The sequence below is a fragment of the Indicator indicator genome, chromosome 15 (genome assembly GCF_027791375.1).
Source record: "Indicator indicator isolate 239-I01 chromosome 15, UM_Iind_1.1, whole genome shotgun sequence".
NCBI lineage: Eukaryota > Metazoa > Chordata > Aves > Piciformes > Indicatoridae > Indicator > Indicator indicator.
Genome location: NC_072024.1, coordinates 17,376,425 through 17,402,676, shown reverse-complemented (window position 1 = coordinate 17,402,676; position 26,252 = coordinate 17,376,425). Strand labels below are relative to the sequence as shown.

The 26,252-nt window shown below is 47.3% G+C and overlaps 1 protein-coding gene across 1 annotated transcript in view; it reads right to left on the bottom strand.

Moving 5' to 3' along the window:
• The window catches only part of STAB1 (stabilin 1), a 66,298-nt gene that overhangs the window by 19,100 nt on the left and 20,946 nt on the right, over positions 1 to 26,252 (bottom strand). The window contains exons 14-37 of the mRNA XM_054387215.1: positions 23,960 to 24,022; positions 22,874 to 22,987; positions 22,545 to 22,598; positions 21,938 to 22,018; positions 21,480 to 21,638; positions 14,820 to 14,882; positions 13,402 to 13,503; positions 11,851 to 11,937; positions 10,846 to 10,957; positions 10,157 to 10,340; positions 9,832 to 9,925; positions 8,840 to 8,998; positions 7,879 to 7,974; positions 7,432 to 7,527; positions 6,807 to 6,854; positions 5,804 to 5,934; positions 5,300 to 5,411; positions 4,995 to 5,072; positions 4,435 to 4,536; positions 3,148 to 3,255; positions 2,790 to 2,921; positions 2,481 to 2,609; positions 1,593 to 1,649; positions 701 to 796 (exon numbers count right to left, since the gene is read on the bottom strand). Of these exons, the coding sequence (XP_054243190.1) occupies positions 701 to 796; positions 1,593 to 1,649; positions 2,481 to 2,609; positions 2,790 to 2,921; positions 3,148 to 3,255; positions 4,435 to 4,536; positions 4,995 to 5,072; positions 5,300 to 5,411; positions 5,804 to 5,934; positions 6,807 to 6,854; positions 7,432 to 7,527; positions 7,879 to 7,974; positions 8,840 to 8,998; positions 9,832 to 9,925; positions 10,157 to 10,340; positions 10,846 to 10,957; positions 11,851 to 11,937; positions 13,402 to 13,503; positions 14,820 to 14,882; positions 21,480 to 21,638; positions 21,938 to 22,018; positions 22,545 to 22,598; positions 22,874 to 22,987; positions 23,960 to 24,022 (2,457 nt within the window). The remainder of the gene's footprint in view (positions 1 to 700; positions 797 to 1,592; positions 1,650 to 2,480; positions 2,610 to 2,789; positions 2,922 to 3,147; positions 3,256 to 4,434; positions 4,537 to 4,994; positions 5,073 to 5,299; positions 5,412 to 5,803; positions 5,935 to 6,806; positions 6,855 to 7,431; positions 7,528 to 7,878; positions 7,975 to 8,839; positions 8,999 to 9,831; positions 9,926 to 10,156; positions 10,341 to 10,845; positions 10,958 to 11,850; positions 11,938 to 13,401; positions 13,504 to 14,819; positions 14,883 to 21,479; positions 21,639 to 21,937; positions 22,019 to 22,544; positions 22,599 to 22,873; positions 22,988 to 23,959; positions 24,023 to 26,252) is intronic.

Below are 26,252 nucleotides of genomic sequence, written 5' to 3'. Positions count from 1 at the left end.
TCTGCATCTGCCCATGGGGGAAGAAAGCACAATGGGACCAAACTGGATGGTACAGATAAAGAGAAACATTGTCTAACACAAAGGGGTGCAGAAGTGCCTGCTGAGGTACCAGTGCTGACTGGAGCTCTGCATGTACATACTATATATCCAACTCCTTTTATTCCTTTTCCCTTTCTCTTGATCTCCCATTCCCAATAAACTTTCCAGGGACACACTGTAAGAGCTCCATTTCACACAATTACTACTTTTACTATTTCCTCTTCAAGGTATTTCTCCCAGATACACTTTTTCACAGAACTGGTAGGGGCCAGAATAGCTGCAAGACCTTCTGCTCCCTTTTTCTCAGCTCAGTTATTTGGGAAGGCACATGCAGGGGCTAAATACCATCATTCATGCCTCATTTCCTTAGGAAACCAGACAACAAACATTCAACTCCTTCTCTTCCTCTGCAGGACAAAACCCAAGGCAAAAATACCAAAGCAATCCATGACTGTGCAGGCATTCCCAGAGGTTTGGTTTTTTTTTCCTTCAGTGCCCTCTGTCTCCAGGATGGAGACTGACTCCCAGACAAGCCCAGTCTCAGCTATGCAATGGCGTAAATGCCAGGCAGGACTTCAGCACAGGCTTTATTTCCATGGTTGTGTTTCTAATACTCAGCTTGCTTTTGTCAAAAAGAATCTCAGGCAAAGGTTTTCCCTACCAGAGAAACTTTTGCACAGGTGAAATGGCAGCCAAGTATTCCTGCATCCCCAGAGCGCAGCTCACAGCGAGCGAGGTTCTTGCTTCCTGGCGATTCCTGCAGTTGTAGTTGACACAGGGACAGATAGAAGAGGTTACAATTCTTGCACAAATGTTGTACACTTTTGGTTGGTCCCAACAGAGGAATAATTATTTTTATCTTACAGGAACAGAACTAAAAATGTGGACTATCTGTAGCTGAGACATCTCTAGATGTGAGGTGACCACACAGAGTCTGTTTCTCATGTGCCACATCCACGGCATGTGTGTCAGTTGTGAATACTGAGGAAAAGCAATTGGAAATTGTTTGGCATAAGGTAAGGAAGCCTAAAAAGTCAGATGTGGCTGCCAGGCAATTCACAGTCAGTATGGAGAAGAAACATTTTGTTGTTTTCCTCTCTGGAAGCATTCGCCACTCACAACCAAGCCACAGGCACAACCAGCCCATTTGTGTGACCAAATCCATGCTCCAGGCAGGGGGATTGCTATTGGCACCCCTCAGCTGGCTTCCTTCATGAGAATGTCAAAAAGGTAAAAGACTAAACCAAGATGATTCTTCTTTCATGCTCAGGGGAGCTCCCCACATTGCACGCTCTAAAGGGCCTGTGAATTTCAAGCAAAGCCTGGTGCCAGCTCTGCAAAGAGCTTCTCTCTCCGTCCATGCTTGTGTTTTTCCAGCGTAAAGCTCCCTTGGTTTCTGCTTTCTCTTACAAATCCTTACTAATGAATGAGCCACAGGTGAGTCAAGAGCACATTTTTTTCAGATATGGAGGTGACATCTATGGATCAATAAAAAGACATCAAAGCACTATCTGCAAACAGCCCGTGAGACGTGACAGGACTCAAGGACTCACCACAAGAACTGCTCCAGGAGGACACTTGATCCCCTTCTCACACTTGCCGCATCTTGACTAGGGCACAGAGAACAGGACAAGTCACATGTGTGCCCTCTACCCACGTCACATCAAGACACTAATCTTGAATTACAAATGGTGCTGTATAGGCTGGGACAAAGACAAAGATGCATTTATCTCCATGGCTCAAAATTCCAAAAGAAGAAAAATCATGATGCATGATCCTTAGGTCCTGGTTGCTACCAAAGGCTCCAGACAAGGTCTTGTTCCTGCACTCCATAAACTGTATCACAAAAAAAAGCAGAAGAATCACATGCTGCACCTTTCCTGAGTCTCTGAGCTGGGGCAGGGCTTTCTGTGGGCCTGGAGTTCCTTCATGCAAGGTTGCAGATACTTTTTGTCTTATCTGTAACAGGGCAAGTCTACCTCAGTCTGACTGGGCAATCTTCAGATGGCCAGGAGCTACAAGATGCATGCAGGCTGGACTTGGGCCATGACTCTGACAGGCCACTGCATTTTCTAGAGAAGCCTGTGGGTTTGCCATGCAAGAATTGGGCTGGATTCTCCTTCCACAGCTGAGTATCTGAGAATGCCTGCCCCAGCCTGCTCCACATCTGGCAATGTGAGAGCCCCAGCAAGTGAACTGAACATGATCCACACAAGAGCTCAAGATCCGCTGTGTGAGAAGTACAGAGTCTGAGACAAGGAGGTGCCAAGTCTCCCTGATGCCCCACTGCACATGAGGCTCACCCAGGGTCAGAGCACAAGCTACTGTCTCATTCATGTGGAAGAAACAAGGCAGGCTGTCTGCTATCCATCAGTTTGGTTCAGCAGGTGGAGAGCCCCTGTGAAATGGTGATCAGCCAGATCCTTGGCAGTCATCATTACCTTTTGAATGGTGGTGGTATCGGCAGTGCAACGATTCTTCTGTATCTGGAGGACCTGTGAAACCCCAATCAGCATGCCATTCTTTGTCTCCAGGGATTTTCCATCCAAAGGAATATTATTGACAAACCTCTGAAAAGAAGACAATGTCTGAGGTGATAACCTTCAACTCCTTTGGCACAGATTGCCTGACGGGCAGTCACAGCAGGGGGACTTGTTAGGGTGTGCAAAACAGAAATGGGTGTATCCAGCCATCAGCCTTAGAAAGTGACAGGTGAAGTCAAGTCTTCAGCTGGCAGAGCAGCCTCTTACCTCTGTGCTGTTTTGATAAAACATGAGCCAGAAGGACAGCCCTAACATGCTGTTCTTATGAACTCCACTTCTCAGGTCTGTGAGCAAGAGCTTCTCTCCCAGTACTATGTGGTACTGCACTGTCTCCTTGTCCTAAATCCACAAAAAATCCAAATGTGAGGACACTTTTGTCTTCCTAGACTGCAACTCAGCAACACCCCAGGAAACCCTCTCATTTCTGTCACATTCCTCCCAGCTTTTAGCATCAGCTATGGTTCTCCTTCCCGTGGGCAACCCACCCAACTCAGGTTTATGATCTGGCAGCGGCTGTGTCCCTGCACTGAGCACAATTCGAGCTGTGAGGAAGCAGTGAGCTTACCAGCTGTGTGAGGTTGGCAGCACGGCAGTACTCCTCGATGGAATCGTTCCCAGGAACGAAGACTGTGTACTTCTCAGAGGACTCGATTTTCCCCGCGAGCTGGTATTGCTAAAGAATGGCCACAGGCTCACATCAGCAACTGTGCCTGCGCTTGCTCAGAGCAAACCACACGTGGAATCGATCACAGAGGCAAGAGGCTGGAGGAAGTGCTTGGAAATGGAATACACAACCTGTGTGCTCAGTCACACACACCCAGCCGCTCGCTTCTCCTCCTGGATGACACAGGTGCAGCTTCTCCATTATAGAATCAGAGAATTGGTTTGGTAGGAAAAGCCCTCTAAGATCATCAAGTCCAACTGTCAACTTAAGACCACCATGGCCATTAAACCATGTCCAAGAGTTCCATGGCCACATGTTTCTCAAACACTTCCAGGGATGGTGACTCCACCACCTCCCTGGGCAACCTATTCCAATGCCTGACTCTTTCCATAAAGAATTTTTTCCTCCTATCCAACCGAAACCTCCCCTGGAACAATTTCAGGCCATTTCCCGTCATTCTATCACCTGATACTAGGGAGAAGAGACCACACTCCCACCTCACTACAACATCCTTTCAGGGAGTCATAGAAAGCAATGAGATCTCTCCTCAGCCTCTTCTTCTCCAGACTAAACAATCCTAGTTCCCTTAGCTGCTCTTCACCAGACCCTTCACCAGCTTTGTTGCTCTACTCTGGTCATACTCCAGCACCTCAACATCCTTCTTGTGGTGAGGGGCCCAAAACTAAACCCAGTATTTGAGATCTGGCATCACCAGTGCCCAGTACAGGGGCACAATCACCTCCCTATTCCTGATGCAGGCCAGGCTGCTGTTGGTTTTCTTGGCCCCCTAGGCACACACTGGCTCATGTTCAGCTGGCTGTCAGCCAGCACCTCCAGGTCCTTATTATGAACAAATCTTTTTTTTTTTTCCTCTATTTTTCTCTGCCCTATAGGAGTATGAGAGTGGCTGCAGTAGACAGGTCATCTTCCACTGTCATACCATGCCAGAGATAAAGAGGTATGCATATGAGCTATGATAGAGGTATGTTACTCTCTGGCTGCTCAGAAGAGCTTTCCTAGAAGATCCCTCAGGAATGGTAGGAAACAGGTGATCTCCCTTTTCTCAGGGAGTCCCAGCTTTTTTCTCACCCATCAGCCCAAATGTTGGCCCACTCCTACAGGGTAAGGTGGGCATTTGCTCAAAAGACAGTTGTGACAGCCACCACAGTGTCCACCTCAGTAGCTTACCTGAAGCAATTGCTTGAACGTGCTGAATGAGGCAACTGTCTCAAGCTGTTCCTGCAGACCTGGAAGACTTGGTGGGGTATCTGCTGAAGCTGGCAACAAAACCTGTGGGAAAAGTGAGTTCATAAGCAAGGTTAGCCAAGGGCCTCTGGGCAAAATCACACTAGGCTCCTGTCCTGCTTGCAAGAAAGGCAATTAAAAAAGGCCTTCTTTTCACAGAATCAACCAGGTTGGAAGAGCCCTCCAAGATCAAGTCCAACTGATCTTGTATCCCCAACTAATCAACTAGACCATGGCTTTTTACATATTTCTACAATATTCTTAACTCTTCTGGTGGGCCAACAGAAGAGGAACTCCCCTACTGCTTGTCATGGGGTCAGGTATTTTAAACACCAAACACTGCAGCATAGGAAACAGGACCTTGTGATAACCAAATATATTTTTGCAATGATATCTCTTCCTAACTGGCCAGACCTGTATTCCTCCTTGGCCCCATCACAGCTGCTGCAACACAAACCTGCTGCTACAAGCAGCATTTCACAGCATCAGAGGTACCAACGTACCTCACTGAGGACATGAATAATGCCATTGCTGGCAGGGATGTCACTGACCACTATCCTCGCCTTCTGGATGGTTAATGCCTGCAAAAGGATCAGAGGGAGAAGCAAAAGGATTAGAAACTGCCAAGCAAGTTCAAAACAAATACGTTGTTCTCTCAAGGTTGCAGCTGATTGATCTGGGTGCAGTTTTTGAAAGATGCCTGAGCGTGGAGGCATCAGTGTCCCTCCCAGGCTCCCTGCTCCATACAGCAGCCCTGGAGCAGATCACTTGGTACTGGTGCATGTGAGTTATGTAAGAAAACCCTTACACCACTGCTGGTGTTCAGCTGCCAGCTGGTCTGTGGGTTGAGGGTGGGTAATTCTGTCCTGTTGTACTTCTTAAGCTTTTCACCAGTGAAGACACCTTCAAGAACGTGGGCTCTAGAGGGAACAAAGGCAGGTAAAGAAAGATTATGACCAAGATTATGGCTTGTACTAACATGGAGATAAGAGCCTATTGACACATATGCCTCTCACACAGTAGTTAAACAGGTGGAGAGAATGAGGAGAGGAATGACTTTTCCTGATGCCATCTGTGTCTACATGACAGAGAAAATGTCTCTCTGCAAATACATGAAAAATAACCCACTTCCCAGTGCCTGTGCTCTGTTATGTTTTAAATGCCTACTCAATTCTTTGCTTTGCTAGATATTTCATCTTCCTTCTGTATTTATCTCAAGGATAACTCCTTGTCTTCTACAAGCAGAAATCCAGGTCATGGCTTTGTTACTGTTGCTTGGGATAGCAAAGCAAAAGCAGGAGTCTTCTTGTACCTGACTAAAAATGGCAGCATGTAGGGAGTCAGCCAGAAATCTTTCTCAGTCTTGCTCAAGTTTTTGATAGCTGCCTCCGATGGCACCAGGACAGTGACATTGGTTCCTGCTGGGATGCTGAAGAGAGATTTCTGTTGTCCAAAGCACAAAAATGAACAAATAAGACATGCCACTGCCATATCTATACCACAAAATATAACCAACAGCCACTCCACTCTTGCAGTTGTGTGAAAGGGGCATGTAGAAAGCTCAGCAGCCCAGCAGGCTCTCCTGGCATGGTAGTGAAGTGCTGCTGACCATCAGTGAATGCCACAGGTCCTTTAGCCAAAACAGCTGGCACCTGTTTGCCAAGGGAAAAGTCTGCTGCTTTAAACCCTACTTTAGTACTTTAATTAATATTCAAACCCATTCAATCGCAGCCATAAATCCTTTCTGGGCCCTCAGCATCAGTTTTGGTGGACAGACTAAGATTATTGCTGGCAAAAGCAATGTATGCAGTGGGACAGGCAAGCTAAGCTCAGTCAGATGCCACCCACCACAGCATGCTTCACAGACCTGCTGCAGTCTGCCCAGCGTCCCTCCCTGCCACAGCAGAGACAGGGAAACAGTAACAGTGGAAGGAACAAACAGGCAGTCTGACTTCTCAAACCAAGCTCTTCTGAAAAGCAGCTGATAGTGTGCTGTGTTGTACTCCTTTTTCTTTCCCTTCTGTGCTATTTTATGGTGGTCAGGCATTACAGATAATGCACCTACAAAAATGAAATGTGACAGAGCCCCAGCTTCCTCCTGTGCTGGAAACAAGGCACCCGAAGCACACTCAGTCCTCTCTATCATGAACTCCAGAACTTTTCTACATGCCTGCTCTCTAACAATTTCTCCTGTGTTGCTGTTTTGTTCTTCTCTAATGGAAAAGATAAATGAAGTTGCTCTTTTTCTCTAACAGCAGTGTTCAAAGAGACTTCTACAGAACTTACCCCTGCAGGCATCCCATGGCTGTTCTTACCTTAACCCAGTCGTAGAAGCCTGAGAAGTGGGAATTCATGGCCAGCTCCTTCCAAATAGAAACAATAGGAGGGTTACCCCTGCTAAGCACGAAGGTTCTGAGGCTGCAGGGCTGGGAAACCCAGGGGAGGGGAAAGGAGCTCTTTGCAATATAAAATCCTGCAATAATGACTTAGACATTCCTCTCCTCTCTCAACCATTACACCATCATGGTGAGAGATGGGCACTCCTCAGAACAAACTTCAGCCATTAACAAGATATAGAATAAAGAAACTCTTTCCAACTGATCTGCGATTGCTCATGTTTGTCAAGGGCAGAGACTGAATCTGCAGTGGCCTTTGATATTTCTAAAACCAGAAAATGTGCCTAGCAGCTCTGACTTCTGAACAACAAAGAAAAGATGACTTATTGTACAGGACAGTCAGGGCTGAAGAAGCTCAGAAATTACTGCCAGTGGTTCCATTGGCAAGAATTGGCCTTGACATCATATCTGTCCTTGTGGCCTCGGGACACATTTGTGCCGTCAGGCTGGTGCTGGTCAACTCAGGTAACAGAGAAAAGGGAAATGCAAGCAGAGCCATTTATCTCCAGTCTCAAGAAGACCTCAGACATTGCTTTTTACTCACTTTCAGAATGTCCCCATAGCATGTGATGCCATCCCCAATGTAGCCTTCAGGGCAAGTGCAGGATCTGTCTCCTCCACCAAGGGGTACACACATAGCCTGCAAATACAAAGGAGAAATTAGAGAGGAAACACAGCTTATGTAGTGTTACACCTATTTAGGAATTGAATTCTTGGCTTCCATGGCCTGCAATAGAGTACCACACACAGGCACCTTCTTCCTGTTGCCTTTATGGTAGCACTGAATTTATAACTCATGCAGCTAAGCCCGGGTGATTGGTTAGGTTGTGTTAACTCACAAAATCAGAAGATCCACCTTCATAAATGCCAGTAAGATGACATAACATAAAACCTTGCAATTCTCTTGAAGCCATGGCTGAAAAACCTCTGACAGGGAGCAGAGGAACCTCCACTGCCAAGCCAGCCTTAGGACAGCTCTTCAGCTACTCACCAAGTCATGGCAGCCACCATTGTCCATGAGGCATGGATTGATTGCATCACAGTTGTGGCCATCACCAGCATAGCCTCTCTTACAGACACACTTGCTCTACAAGAAAGAGACATTTCAGTTTTCTAGAGCTATCAGAACATCCTCAATTGATACCCCAAAAAAGGCCTAAGGTGACAAAACCTATTCTTATTTTATTTTCCCAAGGTTTCTTCCTGGACCCTCAGGACCTAGACATATGAAGATATTTCCCTAGAGGATGATCATCCTCTATCACAGCACACCTGCTGCCTGGTTACTCAAACACATGAATCCCTTGCACTACTGTTTGGCTGTGGGGCTGTTACCTGAAGTTGATAGTTTCCATCTTTATTTCCAGGTTTTCAGGGAATAACACAGGCTTTGTAAATGGTAGAAAGAGAAGAGGGGTTCATTTCAAAGTTTCCTGCTCTCAAGATAGCTGTGCACTTGCACATCTCACCTTGCTAAAATATGCTAAAGGCCTGGTATCTTCTCTCAAGTAGATTGTCCAATGCTTCCCTTGCTCAGTAGGAAAAAGCACCTTGAGAAGCAGCACTCTGACAAGCTACCTCTCCTGCATGCCTTCCTCCTATTTCCTACCTGACTCCTGACCCAGGTGCCTCCATGGACTGTCTGCACATACTTTTCCCACATCACCCAGAGCAATGCTGTGATCTGGGAACAAGGGGGACACAGCAACTGACACCAAGTCACATTATGCAGTGTAGTCTCTTCCCTTTGCTGCACAGAAGTCTCAGAGCAGAGCAGTATCCTCACCCACAGCAGTGCACCTCCCCACAGGCCAGCAGCTGGTGCTGCTGGCAGCAGACAAGCAGCCTTTGCTGTTGGCCAGCCCAGTGGCTACCTCCAGCAACCCAGGGCCATCTCAGAGCAGCTTAGGAAAAGCTGAGTCCATCTCCAGGCTGCTTAGCATGGCTCATACCTGTCCAGGGCCCACATAAATGCAGTCAGCATTGATGTGGCAATGCCCCCTGCTCTCCAGCAGGCAGTTGTCTATGGCCATGCAGACCTTCCCATCCCCAGTCCAGCCAGGGCTGCACTGGCAGGTGGCAGTGCCAGGGCCTGTACTGGTGCACAGGGCCTGCAGGAGAAGGGAGAGAAAACCAATACCACTCATCAGAAGAAGAAAAGGAGTGCAAATACAGAAATAGATCTCCTTTGTTGGGCTGGGGAGAATTTTTTCCAGAAAAGTCACAGACAGCTTCATAGTAAAGTGATTCTGGAAACATTTTTAGGCTTTCAGAGAGGCAGACAGTTGTATCAAGGGCGGCTCAGAACTTCCAAGGCTTTCCTTTCCATCCTGTAAAGCTCTTTTCCATTACAGAAGTGAAGAGCACAATCTCCTGCCCAGATATGTGGGATGGAATCAATGACAGAGAGCAGATCTCCCTCAGGAAAGACCTACTTTGTACCTGATGCCATCCCATTTCCTTCTACATAGTCCAATGTGATCCTCTCACTGAGGGGGTCTAAATTAGGATGAGATGTGACCATTTGGCAGTCATTGCCATCATAAAGCACTACAGTTTTTCACTAAGGATGATAATGTGGTGTTGGTGGTTACTAGAAATGAGTTGGAGCTTGCAGTTAAGCTGCAGCCTGAACACAGCAAGAGACAAGCCAGCAGACATTAGAAGAGTTTGAGGGGAAAACTGACACAAACCAAAAGTTACCAGCACAGCTAATCTCTGTAGCTGTCAAAATATCTGCTGCAAACCAGACAAACTCTGGTGCTGCATTTTGTCACTGACCCAAACAACTGACATCCTTATGAGGACTATGTCAAGGTACCTGTCACTCCATCCCATCTGACAGGCAGGCAAAATTAGCACACAAAAATCTGTAGCAGGCCCAGGAGTCCTGGATCCCTGCTCTGACTGATAGGGGCTGCTTCTCCACACTTCTCCCACTTACATTTTGTGAGCAGCCTCCTCGTTCTGGCTGACTGCACAGGTCTATGGGCTGGCAGGAAAAGCCATCACCTTCATATCCATCCATGCAGATGCACCTTAAAAGCAGAAGCACAGAAAGGACACACAGATAAAGCAGCCCCTTCTGAAAGCCATCAGAGAGCAAAAAAGCAGTTTGAGGCTCTCAGGAAAGCAAGAACCTGACTGACTTCTGGCAGGCTGGTACTCAAGCAGCCCTCTGCAGCAACCCACAGGCAAACACACACAGCTGCTGTGTGCCTGTGCAGTGGCAATGGGCAGACCTGAGCCTGCATGCCAAACAGACCGACCTTGCAGTGTCATTGAGGCTGCAGACAGCATTCTGGTGGCAGTACTGGGACATCCCGCTCGGACCACAGTTCCTGGAGGTCTTGTCACAGAACTTCCCAGTGTAGCCTTCCTGGCAGGACCAGGACTGACAGACACCCCCGCTGCCAGGCCTGTTGTCACAGACGCCATGGACACAGCCACAATCTGTCAAGTACAGGAAGGAAAACCTGCAACTAGAAGTCCAGAACCCACCACAGTGATGGCATTTGGTAGATTCCCAGCTTCCTTTCACAACCTCTTGTGACACCAGATGATTTGCTCTTGACAGAGGGATGTCTGCTGACAGACATTCATAACAACTCAAAACTTGGCCAGAGAACAGGTCCTGTGACCATCTGGGTCTGTGTTTTTATAGGCTTTCATGGACAGCTCAGATTTGGGCTATCCTATTTGGTCCTTGTCAACTGCCTTTTCTTTCCTAGCAGGAGAGATCCAAATCAAAGTCTCACACCTCAGTTTGGCTGATGTCTCCAAGACTCCCACCACCACTGTCACACCAGCCACGTTTTCTCCATTGCTGCCTGAAGGGACACCCATGATGACATTTCCCTCGCTTCTTTTGTGAGATCTTGCCAGAAGGGAATCTGGGATACAGGATCTATAGCCTGGCCTTAGATTTTCCTCCAGCCTCTCTCCTAGAATCACTAACCTTCGTCACAGTTCTCGCCATGCTTGTTTGGGTTTGAGCAGATGTGGCAGGCTGCGCCTTTGAAACCTTCAAAGCACTGGCAGTTGCCATTCCCTTGTATGCCATCACTGCACTGCAAGGACAAGAAAGAGAAAAGCAAAGTCATTGAATGTGGTGGGTTGAAATTACCCCCCAAAAATAAAATTGCCAGACTAGCTCAGATGGAAGAAAATGAAGCTATATTTGCAGGCAAAGCTACAATCTAAAAATATGAAGAGCAATGAATGTGTACAAAATATACAATATCTACATATGTTTACAATTTATGAACAACACAAGAACCCCCCCTGGACAAAACCAGGGGGTTTCCAACAGCTTCCTCCTCTTCTCTCTCCTTCCTCCCCTTTACACAGGACAAGAGAAAGAGCAGATGGTAGCTTGTTAGTACTTAGCCATAACAGAGAAACACAGCCAAGGTCAGCAAGCCAGCAGAAGCAACCAGCTAGTATCTGCTAGAGCAAAGAAGACCAAAAAGAGAGAGAGTTAGCTTATGCAACTAACTTGATGTTAGACATTAGACCCATGGGATTATTTAGACCTATTTTCCCTTTTACAGCCAATGGTTATTTGTTTACATTCTACCACTTTCTGTTCAAGATCTGTGGAAAATTTTCCTAGGCACAGCCTAAAACTGCCACATTGAAACTCAAAGGAACTGATGCAAAGCCAAGGCGCTGGTACCTGTCACAGGCGCTTTGATATTTGCATTACAGAAGGGGACTTTGCAGAGTAGTGGCAGCAATACAAACTCCCACAGAGCCAGAGCTGTCCTCAACAGCCATGACATGATGCACATTAGAGCTCAAGATAGAAAACCCACTGAGTGTGTTCTCTGGGTCTTCTGCTGCCACTGCTGTGGGCTTAGCCCTTCAGCACAAACTCTGAACTGTACTTACCTACAGCTGCACCCTCTAACCACACAGTCTCCACTGCTCATGGCAGCCCAGCAGGAGCTTTCAAACTTACATTTCCTCGGCCGTAGCATGGACTGGAAAATCCTCCTGGGCATGGCATGCAGTCTGGACCAAAGAATCCTTTGCAGCATCCAGGTGTCTGAAACACAAGCAAAATCAGTAAGATGATGATGTGACTTCACAAGAATTGCCTGGGGTCATCCTGCCCTCATAGTTCTGGAATTCTGGTCCTCCTCTCTGTTACAGACTGTCCCATTTGGCATCCATGTTTCTAGGACTGTGCTTCCTGCACTTAAATAATTTTTCAGCAATACCCTACTCACAGCCTACCCTTCTCAGAATAAATCACTACTTTCTGTTCTTTCTCTGACTTCAGCAAATAGGGTCCATGTTTTCTATGAGCTTTTATTCCTTTAATAGTGCTGGCCCACTCACTCCTACTTTATCCTTGCTGAGGACTGTGCTCGTTTGGAGGGTTGTAGCAATCCTGGATTGTCCTGACTGACAAGGACAATCACAAGACAATCAGCAATATTTAATGAATCACCCACAAATCACTCCATGTAGTTGGCACTGTCAGAACTCAGGAGCTGCAGATAAATGTGAGGTCCATAAACTTGCTGAGATCTACTTTCCCAAACCATCTGACAACGTTTCATAAACAGGATGTAGTCACTTCACAGCTTACAGCACTTTCCCTGTGCTCAGCTTCCCTTGGGAAGAATGCTAAACCCACTCTCAGAGAAAATGTGCCACAGCTAACACCCTGTCACTTGTCTCGTGGCTGCCTCCAGCTTGGTTGGTCACAACTGGCTTGATTTTATTTATTTCTTGCACTCTGGTTTAACTGAGCTGCTTTCTAACATTTGCAGCAGGTTGGTACCCTGTGTTCTTCCTGCCAGAGGAAATGCAGCCAGCCAGTTCATGTGATGGTCCTGGAGACAGCCCTTCAGATGGGAGCCTTTTGCTCCCATCCATCCCTCTCCCAGCTCAAGGAGTCAGAGCTCTTCTTGATGATTGTGATAGTTTTAGGCTGTGCCTAGAAATTTTTCCACAGATCTTGAGCAGAAAATAGTAGAATGCGAATAAGTTGCTATTGGGTGTGAAAAGGAAAATAGTGATCAGTTCTAAATAATCCCACTGGACAGATACCTGCCATAAAACTTAGACAGGTAACTAACATTCTCTCTTTTCACTTCCTCTGCTCTGGCAGGTGTTTCTCCTGGCTTTGCTGACCTTGGCTGTGTTCTTTGTCATGGCTAAGTACTGACAACAACTCTCTGCTCTTTCTCCTGTCCCTTGTGTACAGTGGGGTAGAGGAAAGGGGGCAGGGAGTAGGGAAGCTCCTATTAGCCCCCTGGTTTTGTCTAGGGGGTTTCTTGTGCTGTTTATAAATCATAAATACCTGTAAATATTGTATATTTTGTACCTATTCATTGCATTTCATTTTAGATTGTAGTTTTGCTTGTAAATACAGCTTCATTTGCTTCCAACTGAGCTGGTCTGGCAATTTAATGCTGGGGGGGAATTTTCAGCCCACCACAACAAATAAGAGCAAAGCTGAGCTCCTTTCAAAGGGGATGTGGTCTTCCACCACACTTACCGTGATGGTTTGATTGCAGTACCTGGCACACCCCTTCTTCAGGACGTTCAGGCCCTGTGGGTCATGGATGTAGACACATTCTTTTTGGAAGAACGTTGGTTCCTGCACAAACAAAGCAAGTCATCAGTACTGTTCTTCCCCTCTGCTCTTTTTGCTGCAGAGAGCAACTGTGCCTATCTCTGAGTGGAGGAAGGTCACAGAGGAGCCAAGGTGAACAAGATACTCCAGCATATGGCAGCTTCCTCTTGTTCCCAGCAGACTCCAAGTCAGAGCCAAGGGGCTGCCCTTTTGTTCTAATAATGGTGTCTGTGATAACAGAGAGAGAGTAAGGGGAGAAGGTAGGGACAGAGGGAGAGGAAGGGAGGAAGAAGAAACAAGGGGAGAAATAGGGGGTAAGAAAAAGGGGGTAAGAAAATGGAGAGGAGAGAAAAGGCAAGAGGGAAGAACAGTGGGGCAGAGGAGGAGTAAGAATGAGAAAGGGAAGGAGGAAAAGGCAGGAGAGAGGTGAGATAGACAGGAAGATAGGTGAGATGGAGAGAGTAAAAGAGAGGGGAAAGGATTGCAAACAAGTTTGGAGCAACACTTAGTGACCTGCCACGGAGTTAAATACAGGCAGAACTGGGATCCTGATGATTCTGGCTTCACTTGCCTCAATCAGAGGGGAAGGTGAGCAGCTAGTGATTTTGCAGAGCTCTACTTCAGACATTCATCAGCAAATTCACCTGAAAATCAGATGTCTCAGAAGACACCCAACAGTTAACAGTGCTGAACACCTCTCTGACTCTCACAAATAACATCTTGGCCCTGGTCTTCACATGGAGATTTCCGAGAATCTGCTGTTCTGCTAAACTCAGCATGCAATAACTCAAAGATAGCAGCACCCAGCCTCCTCATCCTTACTCCACCTGCAGCCAGTTCTGCTCATCTCTGAATCAACAGGGAGTACAGGTCAAGAACAAATTGTTTCTCACACTTTGCAGTGCAGAAAGCTTGTTGTGATTTTTTGGCTGTGATACTGGCAGTGATAGTACTGGATGGTACTAGTGGGACCTGGCTTGGTTCTAGCAGTCTGGAGGAGCTGGCAGACTTGGCATGTGAGCAAGAAAAGCTATGCCTGAGGCAGAGCAGAAGTGCTAGAAGTTGCAAGTCTACAATTTCATTTAACTCAGATTGTCTCCTAGCTCTCTCCATTGATTCAGCAGACTTCAGAATAAGAACCAGCACAGAGCAGTTAGTGGGTGACAGTCTGAGACCACACAGCAAAGATATATGGGGAGCACATATTCTCTGATGAGGCTCTCTTCTGCTTGCCTTTTCTGCTCTATTTATCTGGAAATGATTTAGGTTAGAAATGTCTGTCAGTGTGCCTGGATGTCATATGCAAAGTAGAAAGCACCAAATTAGCCACAAATATTTACCATTTCTCTGGTGCCACGTGGGCAAACGCTGCTGTTGAGGGCCTCACAATCCACACAAGAGCCCTGTTAAGAAGAGGAGAAAACTTACTCTTCTCAAAGGAACCCATTCCCCATGCCAAGAGTGCTACAGAGCTACTGATCCAGGTACACACCCAAAACACCCTGTGTCAGGAACATCTTAGGAGGGAGTTTCCACTCTCTGAAATGGGACAAGTTTATAATTTAGATAAAATTACTCATTTGTCTTGAGGAGGTGCTTGCACCTGACTGCAAGGTGGGGTCTGTCTCCAGCCTGTTTGTCTATCAGCCACTAGATGTGCAGCTACGTTGGAAAACATTTTGGGCATCCATCAGGAAGGCCTCACTGAATCAGTAAGTTCCATGGACCCTCTGGCCACTTGGGATTAACTGTGTCTCTCCAAATCAGGTACCTCTCACCTACTCTATACCTCATCTTCTTTCTTCAGTGAAGAAGATAATGTAAAACCTTATGAAAAGGTCTATGTGGTGCTGAGGGGCGTGGTTTAGCCAGAGGACTTGATGATCTTACAGGTCTTTTCCAACCAAAACAATTGTATGTAAGTGTTTAGAATAATCATTATTTTTCTTTCTTACATCCAGTTGTGACTTATTTACATTCTTTTACTTTTCTGCTCAAACTCTGTGAAAAGAAATCAAAGGCATAGCCTTAAAACCACCACAGTACAAAAAGGCAAGTGCACTTCTGATTGAAAGGTGGGATGAGGGCAAGGAAAGAACAACCTATGAGGAACACTTGCTGATTGCCAGGAAAGCAGTGCCAAGGGCTAGCAGAAAAAACACTGATGGTGCTGATTCTGAGTGAGTTCACATCAGGGGACCTCTCAGGAAGAGTGCATTTCCTAAATGCAATTTACACAGCCTCCAAGTGAGTGTAGGGTCTACAGCAAGCACTGGTGTGAGACGGAGAAGCCGAGTGTAGGGTCTACAGCAAGCACTGATGTGAGACAGAGAGAAGCTGAGTGTAGGGTCTACAGCAAGCACTGATGTGAGACAGGGAGAAGCTGAGTGTAGGGTCTACAGCAAGCACTGATGTGAGACAGGGAGAAGCTGAGTGTAGGGTCTACAGCAAGCACTGATGTGAGACAGGGAGAAGCTGAGTGTAGGGTCTACAGCAAGCACTGATGTGAGACAGGGAGAAGCTGAGTGTAGGGTCTACAGCAAGCACTGGTGTGAGACAGGGAGAAGCTGAGTGTAGGGTCTACAGCAAGCACTGATGTGAGACAGGGAGAAGCTGAGTGTAGGGTCTACAGCAAGCACTGGTGTGAGACAGAGAGAAGCTGAGTGTAGGGTCTACAGCAAGCACTGATGTGAGACAGGGAGAAGCTGAGTGTAGGGTCTACAGCAAGCACTGATGTGAGACAGAGAGAAGCTGAGTGTAGGGTCTACAGCAAGCACTGATGTGAGACAGGGAGAAGCTGAGTGTAGGGTCTACAGCAAGCACTGATGTGAGACAGGGAGAAGCTGAGTGTAGGGTCTACAGCAAGCACTGATGTGAGACAGGGAGAAGCTGAGTGTAGGGTCTACAGCAAGCACTGGTGTGAGACAGGGAGAAGCTGAGTGTAGGGTCTACAGCAAGCACTGATGTGAGACAGGGAGAAGCTGAGTGTAGGGTCTACAGCAAGCACTGATGTGAGACAGAGAGAAGCTGAGTGTAGGGTCTACAGCAAGCACTGATGTGAGACAGGGAGAAGCTGAGTGTAGGGTCTACAGCAAGCACTGATGTGAGACAGGGAGAAGCTGAGTGTAGGGTCTACAGCAAGCACTGGTGTGAGACAGAGAGAAGCTGAGTGTAGGGTCTACAGCAAGCACTGGTGTGAGACAGGGAGAAGCTGAGTGTAGGGTCTACAGCAAGCACTGATGTGAGACAGGGAGAAGCTGAGTGTAGGGTCTACAGCATGCACTGATGTGAGACAGAGAGAAGCTGAGTGTAGGGTCTACAGCAAGCATGAGTGTGAGACAGGGAGAAGCTGAGTGTAGGGTCTACAGCAAGCACTGATGTGAGACAGAGAGAAGCTGAGTGTAGGGTCTACAGCAAGCACTGATGTGAGACAGAGAGAAGCTGAGTGTAGGGTCTACAGCAAGCACTGATGTGAGACAGGGAGAAGCTGAGTGTAGGGTCTACAGCAAGCACTGATGTGAGACAGAGAGAAGCTGAGTGTAGGGTCTACAGCAAGCACTGATGTGAGACAGAGAGAAGCTGAGTGTAGGGTCTACAGCAAGCACTGGTGTGAGACAGGGAGAAGCTGAGTGTAGGGTCTACAGCAAGCACTGATGTGAGACAGGGAGAAGCTGAGTGTAGGGTCTACAGCAAGCACTGGTGTGAGACAGGGAGAAGCTGAGTGTAGGGTCTACAGCAAGCACTGGTGTGAGACAGGGAGAAGCTGAGTGTAGGGTCTACAGCAAGCACTGATGTGAGACAGAGAGAAGCTGAGTGTAGGGTCTACAGCAAGCACTGATGTGAGACAGAGAGAAGCTGAGTGTAGGGTCTACAGCAAGCACTGAGTGTGAGACAGGGAGAAGCTGAGTGTAGGGTCTACAGCAAGCACTGATGTGAGACAGAGAGAAGCTGAGTGTAGGGTCTACAGCAAGCACTGATGTGAGACAGGGAGAAGCTGAGTGTAGGGTCTACAGCAAGCACTGGTGTGAGACAGGGAGAAGCTGAGTGTAGGGTCTACAGCAAGCACTGATGTGAGACAGGGAGAAGCTGAGTGTAGGGTCTACAGCAAGCACTGATGTGAGACAGAGAGAAGCTGAGTGTAGGGTCTACAGCAAGCACTGATGTGAGACAGAGAGAAGCTGAGTGTAGGGTCTACAGCAAGCATTGTGTGAGACAGGGAGAAGCTGAGTGTAGGGTCTACAGCAAGCACTGTGTGAGACAGGGAGAAGCTGAGTGTAGGGTCTACAGCAAGCACTGATGTGAGACAGAGAGAAGCTGAGTGTAGGGTCTACAGCAAGCACTGATGTGAGACAGGGAGAAGCTGAGTGTAGGGTCTACAGCAAGCACTGGTGTGAGACAGGGAGAAGCTGAGTGTAGGGTCTACAGCAAGCACTGATGTGAGACAGGGAGAAGCTGAGTGTAGGGTCTACAGCAAGCACTGTGTGAGACAGGGAGAAGCTGAGTGTAGGGTCTACAGCAAGCACTGATGTGAGACAGAGAGAAGCTGAGTGTAGGGTCTACAGCAAGCACTGATGTGAGACAGGGAGAAGCTGAGTGTAGGGTCTACAGCAAGCACTGATGTGAGACAGGGAGAAGCTGAGTGTAGGGTCTACAGCAAGCACTGATGTGAGACAGGGAGAAGCTGAGTGTAGGGTCTACAGCAAGCACTGATGTGAGACAGAGAGAAGCTGAGTGTAGGGTCTACAGCAAGCACTGATGTGAGACAGGGAGAAGCTGAGTGTAGGGTCTACAGCAAGCACTGATGTGAGACAGGAGAGAAGCTGAGTGTAGGGTCTACAGCAAGCACTGAGTGTGAGACAGAGGAGAAGCTGAGTGTAGGGTCTACAGCAAGCACTGGTGTGAGACAGGGAGAAGCTGAGTGTAGGGTCTACAGCAAGCACTGATGTGAGACAGGGAGAAGCTGAGTGTAGGGTCTACAGCAAGCACTGATGTGAGACAGGGAGAAGCTGAGTGTAGGGTCTACAGCAAGCACTGGTGTGAGACAGGGAGAAGCTGAGTGTAGGGTCTACAGCAAGCACTGTGTGAGACAGGGAGAAGCTGAGTGTAGGGTCTACAGCAAGCACTGATGTGAGACAGAGAGAAGCTGAGTGTAGGGTCTACAGCAAGCACTGATGTGAGACAGAGAGAAGCTGAGTGTAGGGTCTACAGCAAGCACTGTGTGAGACAGGGAGAAGCTGAGTGTAGGGTCTACAGCAAGCACTGTGTGAGACAGGGAGAAGCTGAGTGTAGGGTCTACAGCAAGCACTGATGTGAGACAGAGAGAAGCTGAGTGTAGGGTCTACAGCAAGCACTGATGTGAGACAGGAGAAGCTGAGTGTAGGGTCTACAGCAAGCACTGGTGTGAGACAGGGAGAAGCTGAGTGTAGGGTCTACAGCAAGCACTGATGTGAGACAGGGAGAAGCTGAGTGTAGGGTCTACAGCAAGCATTAGTGTGAGACAGGGAGAAGCTGAGTGTAGGGTCTACAGCAAGCACTGATGTGAGACAGAGAGAAGCTGAGTGTAGGGTCTACAGCAAGCACTGATGTGAGACAGGGAGAAGCTGAGTGTAGGGTCTACAGCAAGCACTGATGTGAGACAGGGAGAAGCTGAGTGTAGGGTCTACAGCAAGCACTGAGTGTGAGACAGGGAGAAGCTGAGTGTAGGGTCTACAGCAAGCACTGATGTGAGACAGAGAGAAGCTGAGTGTAGGGTCTACAGCAAGCACTGATGTGAGACAGGGAGAAGCTGAGTGTAGGGTCTACAGCAAGCACTGGTGTGAGACAGGGAGAAGCTGAGTGTAGGGTCTACAGCAAGCACTGATGTGAGACAGGGAGAAGCTGAGTGTAGGGTCTACAGCAAGCACTGATGTGAGACAGAGAGAAGCTGAGTGTAGGGTCTACAGCAAGCACTGATGTGAGACAGGGAGAAGCTGAGTGTAGGGTCTACAGCAAGCATGAGTGTGAGACAGGGAGAAGCTGTGTAGGGTCTACAGCAAGCACTGATGTGAGACAGGGAGAAGCTGAGTGTAGGGTCTACAGCAAGCACTGGTGTGAGACAGGGAGAAGCTGAGTGTAGGGTCTACAGCAAGCACTGGTGTGAGACAGGGAGAAGCTGAGTGTAGGGTCTACAGCAAGCACTGATGTGAGACAGGGAGAAGCTGAGTGTAGGGTCTACAGCAAGCACTGATGTGAGACAGAGAGAAGCTGAGTGTAGGGTCTACAGCAAGCACTGGTGTGAGACAGAGAGAAGCTGAGTGTAGGGTCTACAGCAAGCACTGATGTGAGACAGAGAGAAGCTGAGTGTAGGGTCTACAGCAAGCACTGGTGTGAGACAGAGAGAAGCTGAGTGTAGGGTCTACAGCAAGCACTGGTGTGAGACAGGGAGAAGCTGAGTGTAGGGTCTACAGCAAGCACTGATGTGAGACAGAGAGAAGCTGAGTGTAGGGTCTACAGCAAGCACTGATGTGAGACAGGGAGAAGCTGAGTGTAGGGTCTACAGCAAGCACTGATGTGAGACAGAGAGAAGCTGAGTGTAGGGTCTACAGCAAGCACTGGTGTGAGACAGGGAGAAGCTGAGTGTAGGGTCTACAGCAAGCACTGATGTGAGACAGGGAGAAGCTGAGTGTAGGGTCTACAGCAAGCACTGATGTGAGACAGGGAGAAGCTGAGTGTAGGGTCTACAGCAAGCACTGGTGTGAGACAGGGAGAAGCTGAGTGTAGGGTCTACAGCAAGCACTGGTGTGAGACAGGGAGAAGCTGAGTGTAGGGTCTACAGCAAGCACTGGTGTGAGACAGGGAGAAGCTGAGTGTAGGGTCTACAGCAAGCACTGGTGTGAGACAGGGAGAAGCTGAGTGTAGGGTCTACAGCAAGCACTGTGTGAGACAGGGAGAAGCTGAGTGTAGGGTCTACAGCAAGCACTGAGTGTGAGACAGGGAGAAGCTGAGTGTAGGGTCTACAGCAAGCACTGATGTGAGACAGGGAGAAGCTGAGTGTAGGGTCTACAGCAAGCACTGATGTGAGACAGGGAGAAGCTGAGTGTAGGGTCTACAGCAAGCACTGGTGTGAGACAGGGAGAAGCTGAGTGTAGGGTCTACAGCAGGCACTGGTGTGAGACAGGGAGAAGCTGAGTGTAGGGTCTACAGCAAGCACTGATGTGAGACAGGGAGAAGCTGAGTGTAGGGTCTACAGCAAGCACTGATGTGAGACAGGGAGAAGCTGAGTGTAGGGTCTACAGCAAGCACTGATGTGAGACAGAGAGAAGCTGAGTGTAGGGTCTACAGCAAGCACTGATGTGAGACAGAGAGAAGCTGAGTGTAGGGTCTACAGCAAGCATTAGTGTGAGACAGAGAGAAGCTGAGTGTAGGGTCTACAGCAAGCATTAGTGTGAGACAGAGAGAAGCTGAGTGTAGGGTCTACAGCAAGCACTGATGTGAGACAGAGAGAAGCTGAGTGTAGGGTCTACAGCAAGCACTGATGTGAGACAGAGAGAAGCTGAGTGTAGGGTCTACAGCAGGCACTGGTGTGAGACAGGGAGAAGCTGAGTGTAGGGTCTACAGCAAGCACTGGTGTGAGACAGGGAGAAGCTGAGTGTAGGGTCTACAGCAAGCACTGGTGTGAGACAGGGAGAAGCTGAGTGTAGGGTCTACAGCAAGCACTGATGTGAGACAGGGAGAAGCTGAGTGTAGGGTCTACAGCAAGCACTGATGTGAGACAGAGAGAAGCTGAGTGTAGGGTCTACAGCAAGCACTGGTGTGAGACAGGGAGAAGCTGAGTGTAGGGTCTACAGCAAGCACTGGTGTGAGACAGGGAGAAGCTGAGTGTAGGGTCTACAGCAAGCACTGATGTGAGACAGGGAGAAGCTGAGTGTAGGGTCTACAGCAAGCACTGATGTGAGACAGGGAGAAGCTGAGTGTAGGGTCTACAGCAGGCACTGGTGTGAGACAGAGAGAAGCTGACTTACCAGCACAATTTTAGATTGCTCCTCATTGCATCTGTGAGGTAAAATGGGAACTATTGAAGGAGGGATGAAGATGCCATCCAAGGTGTGAATCACACCGTTTGATGCCACAATGTCTCGCATCCTTAAGGGGATCCCTGATTCACCCATCAGAATTCTTCCCTGATGCAGAAACATAAATAATTGATCTGTCTTTTAGGCTGTATCTGCCTTTTAGGCTGTATCAACTACATAAAGCTACATGGTACACAACATCAAGTGCAACCACACAAGTGATCAGGCCTCTTAGTTGAGTCACAGGTTGGATAAGAAGCAAAGTAATTCAATGACCTCATTTACACCATGTTTTTTAAGCAGAAGAGTAACACAGAGATAGGCTGAAACCACATTGTTCAGAAGGACATCCAGACTTTCTCCTAGAACAGGAGGGTTTGTCCAAAAGGATTCTGATTCATACTTACATCTGCACTGATGTTGATGGTAAGTATCTGGTTAGCCATAGTAACAATGTCTGGCATCATTATCAGTCTGTCTACAGTCACCTGAAATAAAAACATAAGGGGACAGTATCATGAAAAAGCAGAGTCATTTCAGTACATCTGACAGAATCTTTCCATGTTCCCACCACTTATAATCCTTCTAAAGGAGACTTCAATATTTCCATTTCGTTAAGTACCTCAATTACAACCAAAGGGCCGGAGGGAAATCCAGAACTGTGTGTGGAGTATTTGCCATAGCACAAACACAGCAGTGCTGGTAACAGTCCAGCACCATGGCAATTAGGTCTCACTAATAATGTCTCTTACTAATACAGCTGCAAATAGGGTCAGACAAGTAGGGGGACATTTGTGGTGGAGGATCACAAATAGTTGTTTTTGGCAACCACTTTTCTGGTGAACATTTTGTCTCCATCAGAGCCCGAATCCCATCTCTGCTTCTCCAGGGAACGTTGCAGAAGCAGCAGCTGAAGTCTTCCACACTCCAGCCTCTATGCCAAACCACAGAACTGGCCCAAACACACTGGCCCAAAGGACTTCAAGTATCTGTAAGTAGAGCTGCCTGCCTTACCGCTGCTGAAGTGTAGATATGATGCTTCACGAGTTCCTGAAGCTTATTTATGCCCTAAGGAAAGAAGAGAACATAAGAATCGGATATCCCTTCAATGCTCCCAAGTAAAAGGAGGCAACTACTCTGTCTTTTAGGCAACCTTCTCATTGAAGGTTCCAACAGCATTCACTTCTCTCCCAACAAAGCTTTACAGAAACAGGGATGTGGTTTAGCCATCTCCAGGAAGAGAGCTTTCAGCAGGGATCAGACACATTGCAGAAGCCATTCCAGCACAGTCCACTGTAAACACAGTTGGTTCAGGATGTCTTAGAAGTACCATGAGCTCTCACCTCTGTGAAAAGATAAATGAGCCTTCCATCTCTCAGCTTATCCACACCATCATTGCTGGGTACAAACACAGTAAAGGGTCCTGGTCCATCCAGTATTGCAGGCAGGCCACAGTTCTGACAAAACAATAAAAGATTTCTTTGTGGATGTAGCATGAGTCAGAGGGGGCAGAAATGTCAGGAAGAGAAAGGAAACTCTAAGCAACTCCCTAGAGGCAGAGCTATGGAACAGCAAATGTATACATGAGGCAGTGGACATAAAGGATAACTCTGTTGTTATAACAGAGGCATAAATGCTACAAAACCATAGCTTGGACAATGAAGCTACAGGTGTGAATGCAGGTAATGTGGGCAAGGAAGTAGTGGGATCATGCCCCCTCTGTGCTTTAGACACACAAGTACATATACAGGGGTTAAAACTGTATCTTTTTTGCCAGAAGAGAAGAAGAAAACCAAGTCTACAATCACAACTGCAGTTAGTGAATTTTGTGACCAACTAGCAGCCACAGAGCTGAAAACAAGCAGGCCAAGACTGTTGCGAGCCATGCTAGAGCAGATCCATGTCATGCTGATGGAAGTACAAGGGGAACCAGTACAAGGGGAACCAGTCTGTCCCTAGTGAAAATACCAACTAAATAAATCCTGGTCAGCAGCCTCAAGGGCTTAGGACCTGAGCACTGCTATTTTTCAGAGCTCTATACCTCAAAAGCAGATACAATCTAGCTTGGCATGGGCAGTCGTGAAACCTTCACTGTTTGTCCTGACAGTGAGTCAAGAGCTGATCGTGCTTTGAAGAACAGACTCCAGGGGAGAGGGGAAGGGGGGGGGGTTAGGAAGCAGATAGGAAGGGGGCAAGTAAGTTTGCTGCTTGTGCCAGATCCTAGCTGGATGTCAAAACTCCAATCTTTTCCATTACGTTTGCTTATGGAAAATACACAAAATAAGAAATTACTCAGGAAAAAAAAAATTAAGAGGCAACCAGAAAGCAAGCCAAATAACTGAGATGTATTTAAATATTATTCAAAATTCCCACACAACCAGCAGCAGACATTGCAAGAGCCCTGCTGAGGCAGACAGTAACATGCTTACCTCCAGTATAGTTTCAAATCTACTGAAGATCTCCATTGAAGCGAGGATCTCACCAATGGTTTTCTGCAAGAAGACAGAGAGTCAAAAAACGGTTGGGGCTGAACTGAGGTCTGAGCACATATAGGACACCCTTGGTCAGTTCAGGTTTGTGGCTTGCATGTGAAGACCTACAGGAGACCATCAGTCTCAGTCTTCAAACCCTCTGACCTAGCAAGGACTGAGCTTGTAGACTTAGGCACCAGCTCCTTCCCATGCACAACAAAATGACTTCCCAAGGGACCAGGCACTTGAGCACTCTCCTGTTTTCCTAGTCCCACCTGCAGATGACATTAAATGAAGAGGCAATTGCTCACTAGCGTTAGGACTAGAGGCATGCTGCTTCCAGAGATTTCCAAGTCAGTTCTGGGCTGGCAGACAGTGTTGTGCTCTGAGGATAAGAGTTCAATCTGACGCTGGCAAATGAGCCCTTATGCTGAGAAAATACAATACCTATGCATATTCCCCAAACCACAGAGGAAATAGATGCCTTCCTTTTTGCCACATTGCCCATGAAGGCAAAGGTATCAGGAGGAATGTCTCTTCAAGCATCAGAACTTGTGCAGGCACTTGTCTGACCTTTAGCTGCAGGAATCTGCATGTTGGGGTTTTTCTGGTTCTTTTCTTTTTTTTTTTTTTTTGGCAGAAAACACTTCCCATAGAACATGCAGAGGCACAGAACATTTATCCAAGGGAAACTGGTGCAAAGGGCTTTGATGCCAAAAATGGCTGATGTGGTCACTAGCCTTCCTTGTGAAGTCAAAGGCTTTGATGCCAAAAATGGCTGATGTGGTCACTAGCCTTGTGAAGTCAAAGGCTTTGATGCCAAAAGGCTGATGTGGTCACTAGCCTTCCTTGTGAAGTCAAAGGCTTTGATGCCAAAAATGGCTGATGTGGTCACTAGCCTTGTGAAGTCAGCATCTCAAGGGAAGGAGGTGTCTGAAGGACCAGAGAAAGATAAGCTCTGCAGGGAACACTCTTACTGTCCTGCCATCCCAGAGCAGCTGCACCTCTCCCCCGCCAGGTACCTGAGCACACAAACACAGGGGTCCAGCTTTCCCTCTGGAGCCCAGACACTTCTTTTCGGAAAACACCCTCTTGTAGCTCCTAAAACCGAGGACATCTTAAGTGCCAGCAGACTTAAACATCAGTGGTGGGCACAATCAAATCCATATGAACACCCAGAAGTTCACAGGATGTAAGGGTTTGGAAGGGACCTCCAAAGGTCATGGAGTCCAACCCCCCTGCCAGAGCAGGACCATAGAATCTAGTACAGGTCACACAGGAACACATCCAGATGGGTCTTGAAAGTCTCCAGAGAAGGAAAGTTGTACAATTGATACAACATCCTCAGGGCCCTTCAGCTCAAGAGCTACTAATTCTCAACACAACACTGAGCACAAAATACAACCACAATATTACAGAGTCTGGCTGCTTTTATAGATTAATTACAATGGTGTAAAGCAAGAGCAAACTACTACCAGAATCCTACCAAATCCAAGAGCTCGAGTCCTTTTTCTTTGGCAAAGAGGTAGGAGGTAACAGGGTCTGCTCCCTGCATACAAGAAACAGTATCAAAATACTGAGCTGAGTGATGCAGTAGCTATAGCAAAAACTGCTCCCAGCTACCAGGGAAAAGTGCTTAGCAGGACTTTAACCTGAAACATCTGCCCAGCACCTTAAAATCAAGACATGGGTTCAAAATGCAAAAGTCTAATGATCGTTTGCTCTTATTTTAAATATTTCTAATGCAAAGACAACCTTTTTTTTTAATTAGAATTTCAAAATGTAGTACCAATCAACTAAAGAAAATCTTTCTTTGATTTTTTTTTTTTTATGTGAGAAATACTTTTCCAGTATTTATCCTGTAAGATCCACATTCTCTAACAAAGGACCAAAGTGATCCTGCTCTGGCAGGGGGGTTGGACTCAATCTCTTGAGGTCCCCTCCAACCCCTAATGTACTGTGATATTGTGATACTGTGAAAAAAAAGAGCTCCTTTGCTATGAAGGGGGTGATCTTCCTCATGAAAGTAGAACTTCCTGCTCAGCCAAGCACTGTAAAAGCATCACTGTGAAGTCTCTATGCAAGTGATACTAGCTACATTTCATGTCCATACAATACAGACCTTGTTAGGAGCTTCAAACAAAATAAACAGCCTCTTCCCTTTGTACAAAGCCTCACAAGTTTGCAAGTCTAATGATCATAGACTCACAGAATCATAGAATCAACCAGGTTGGAAGAAACCTCCAAGATC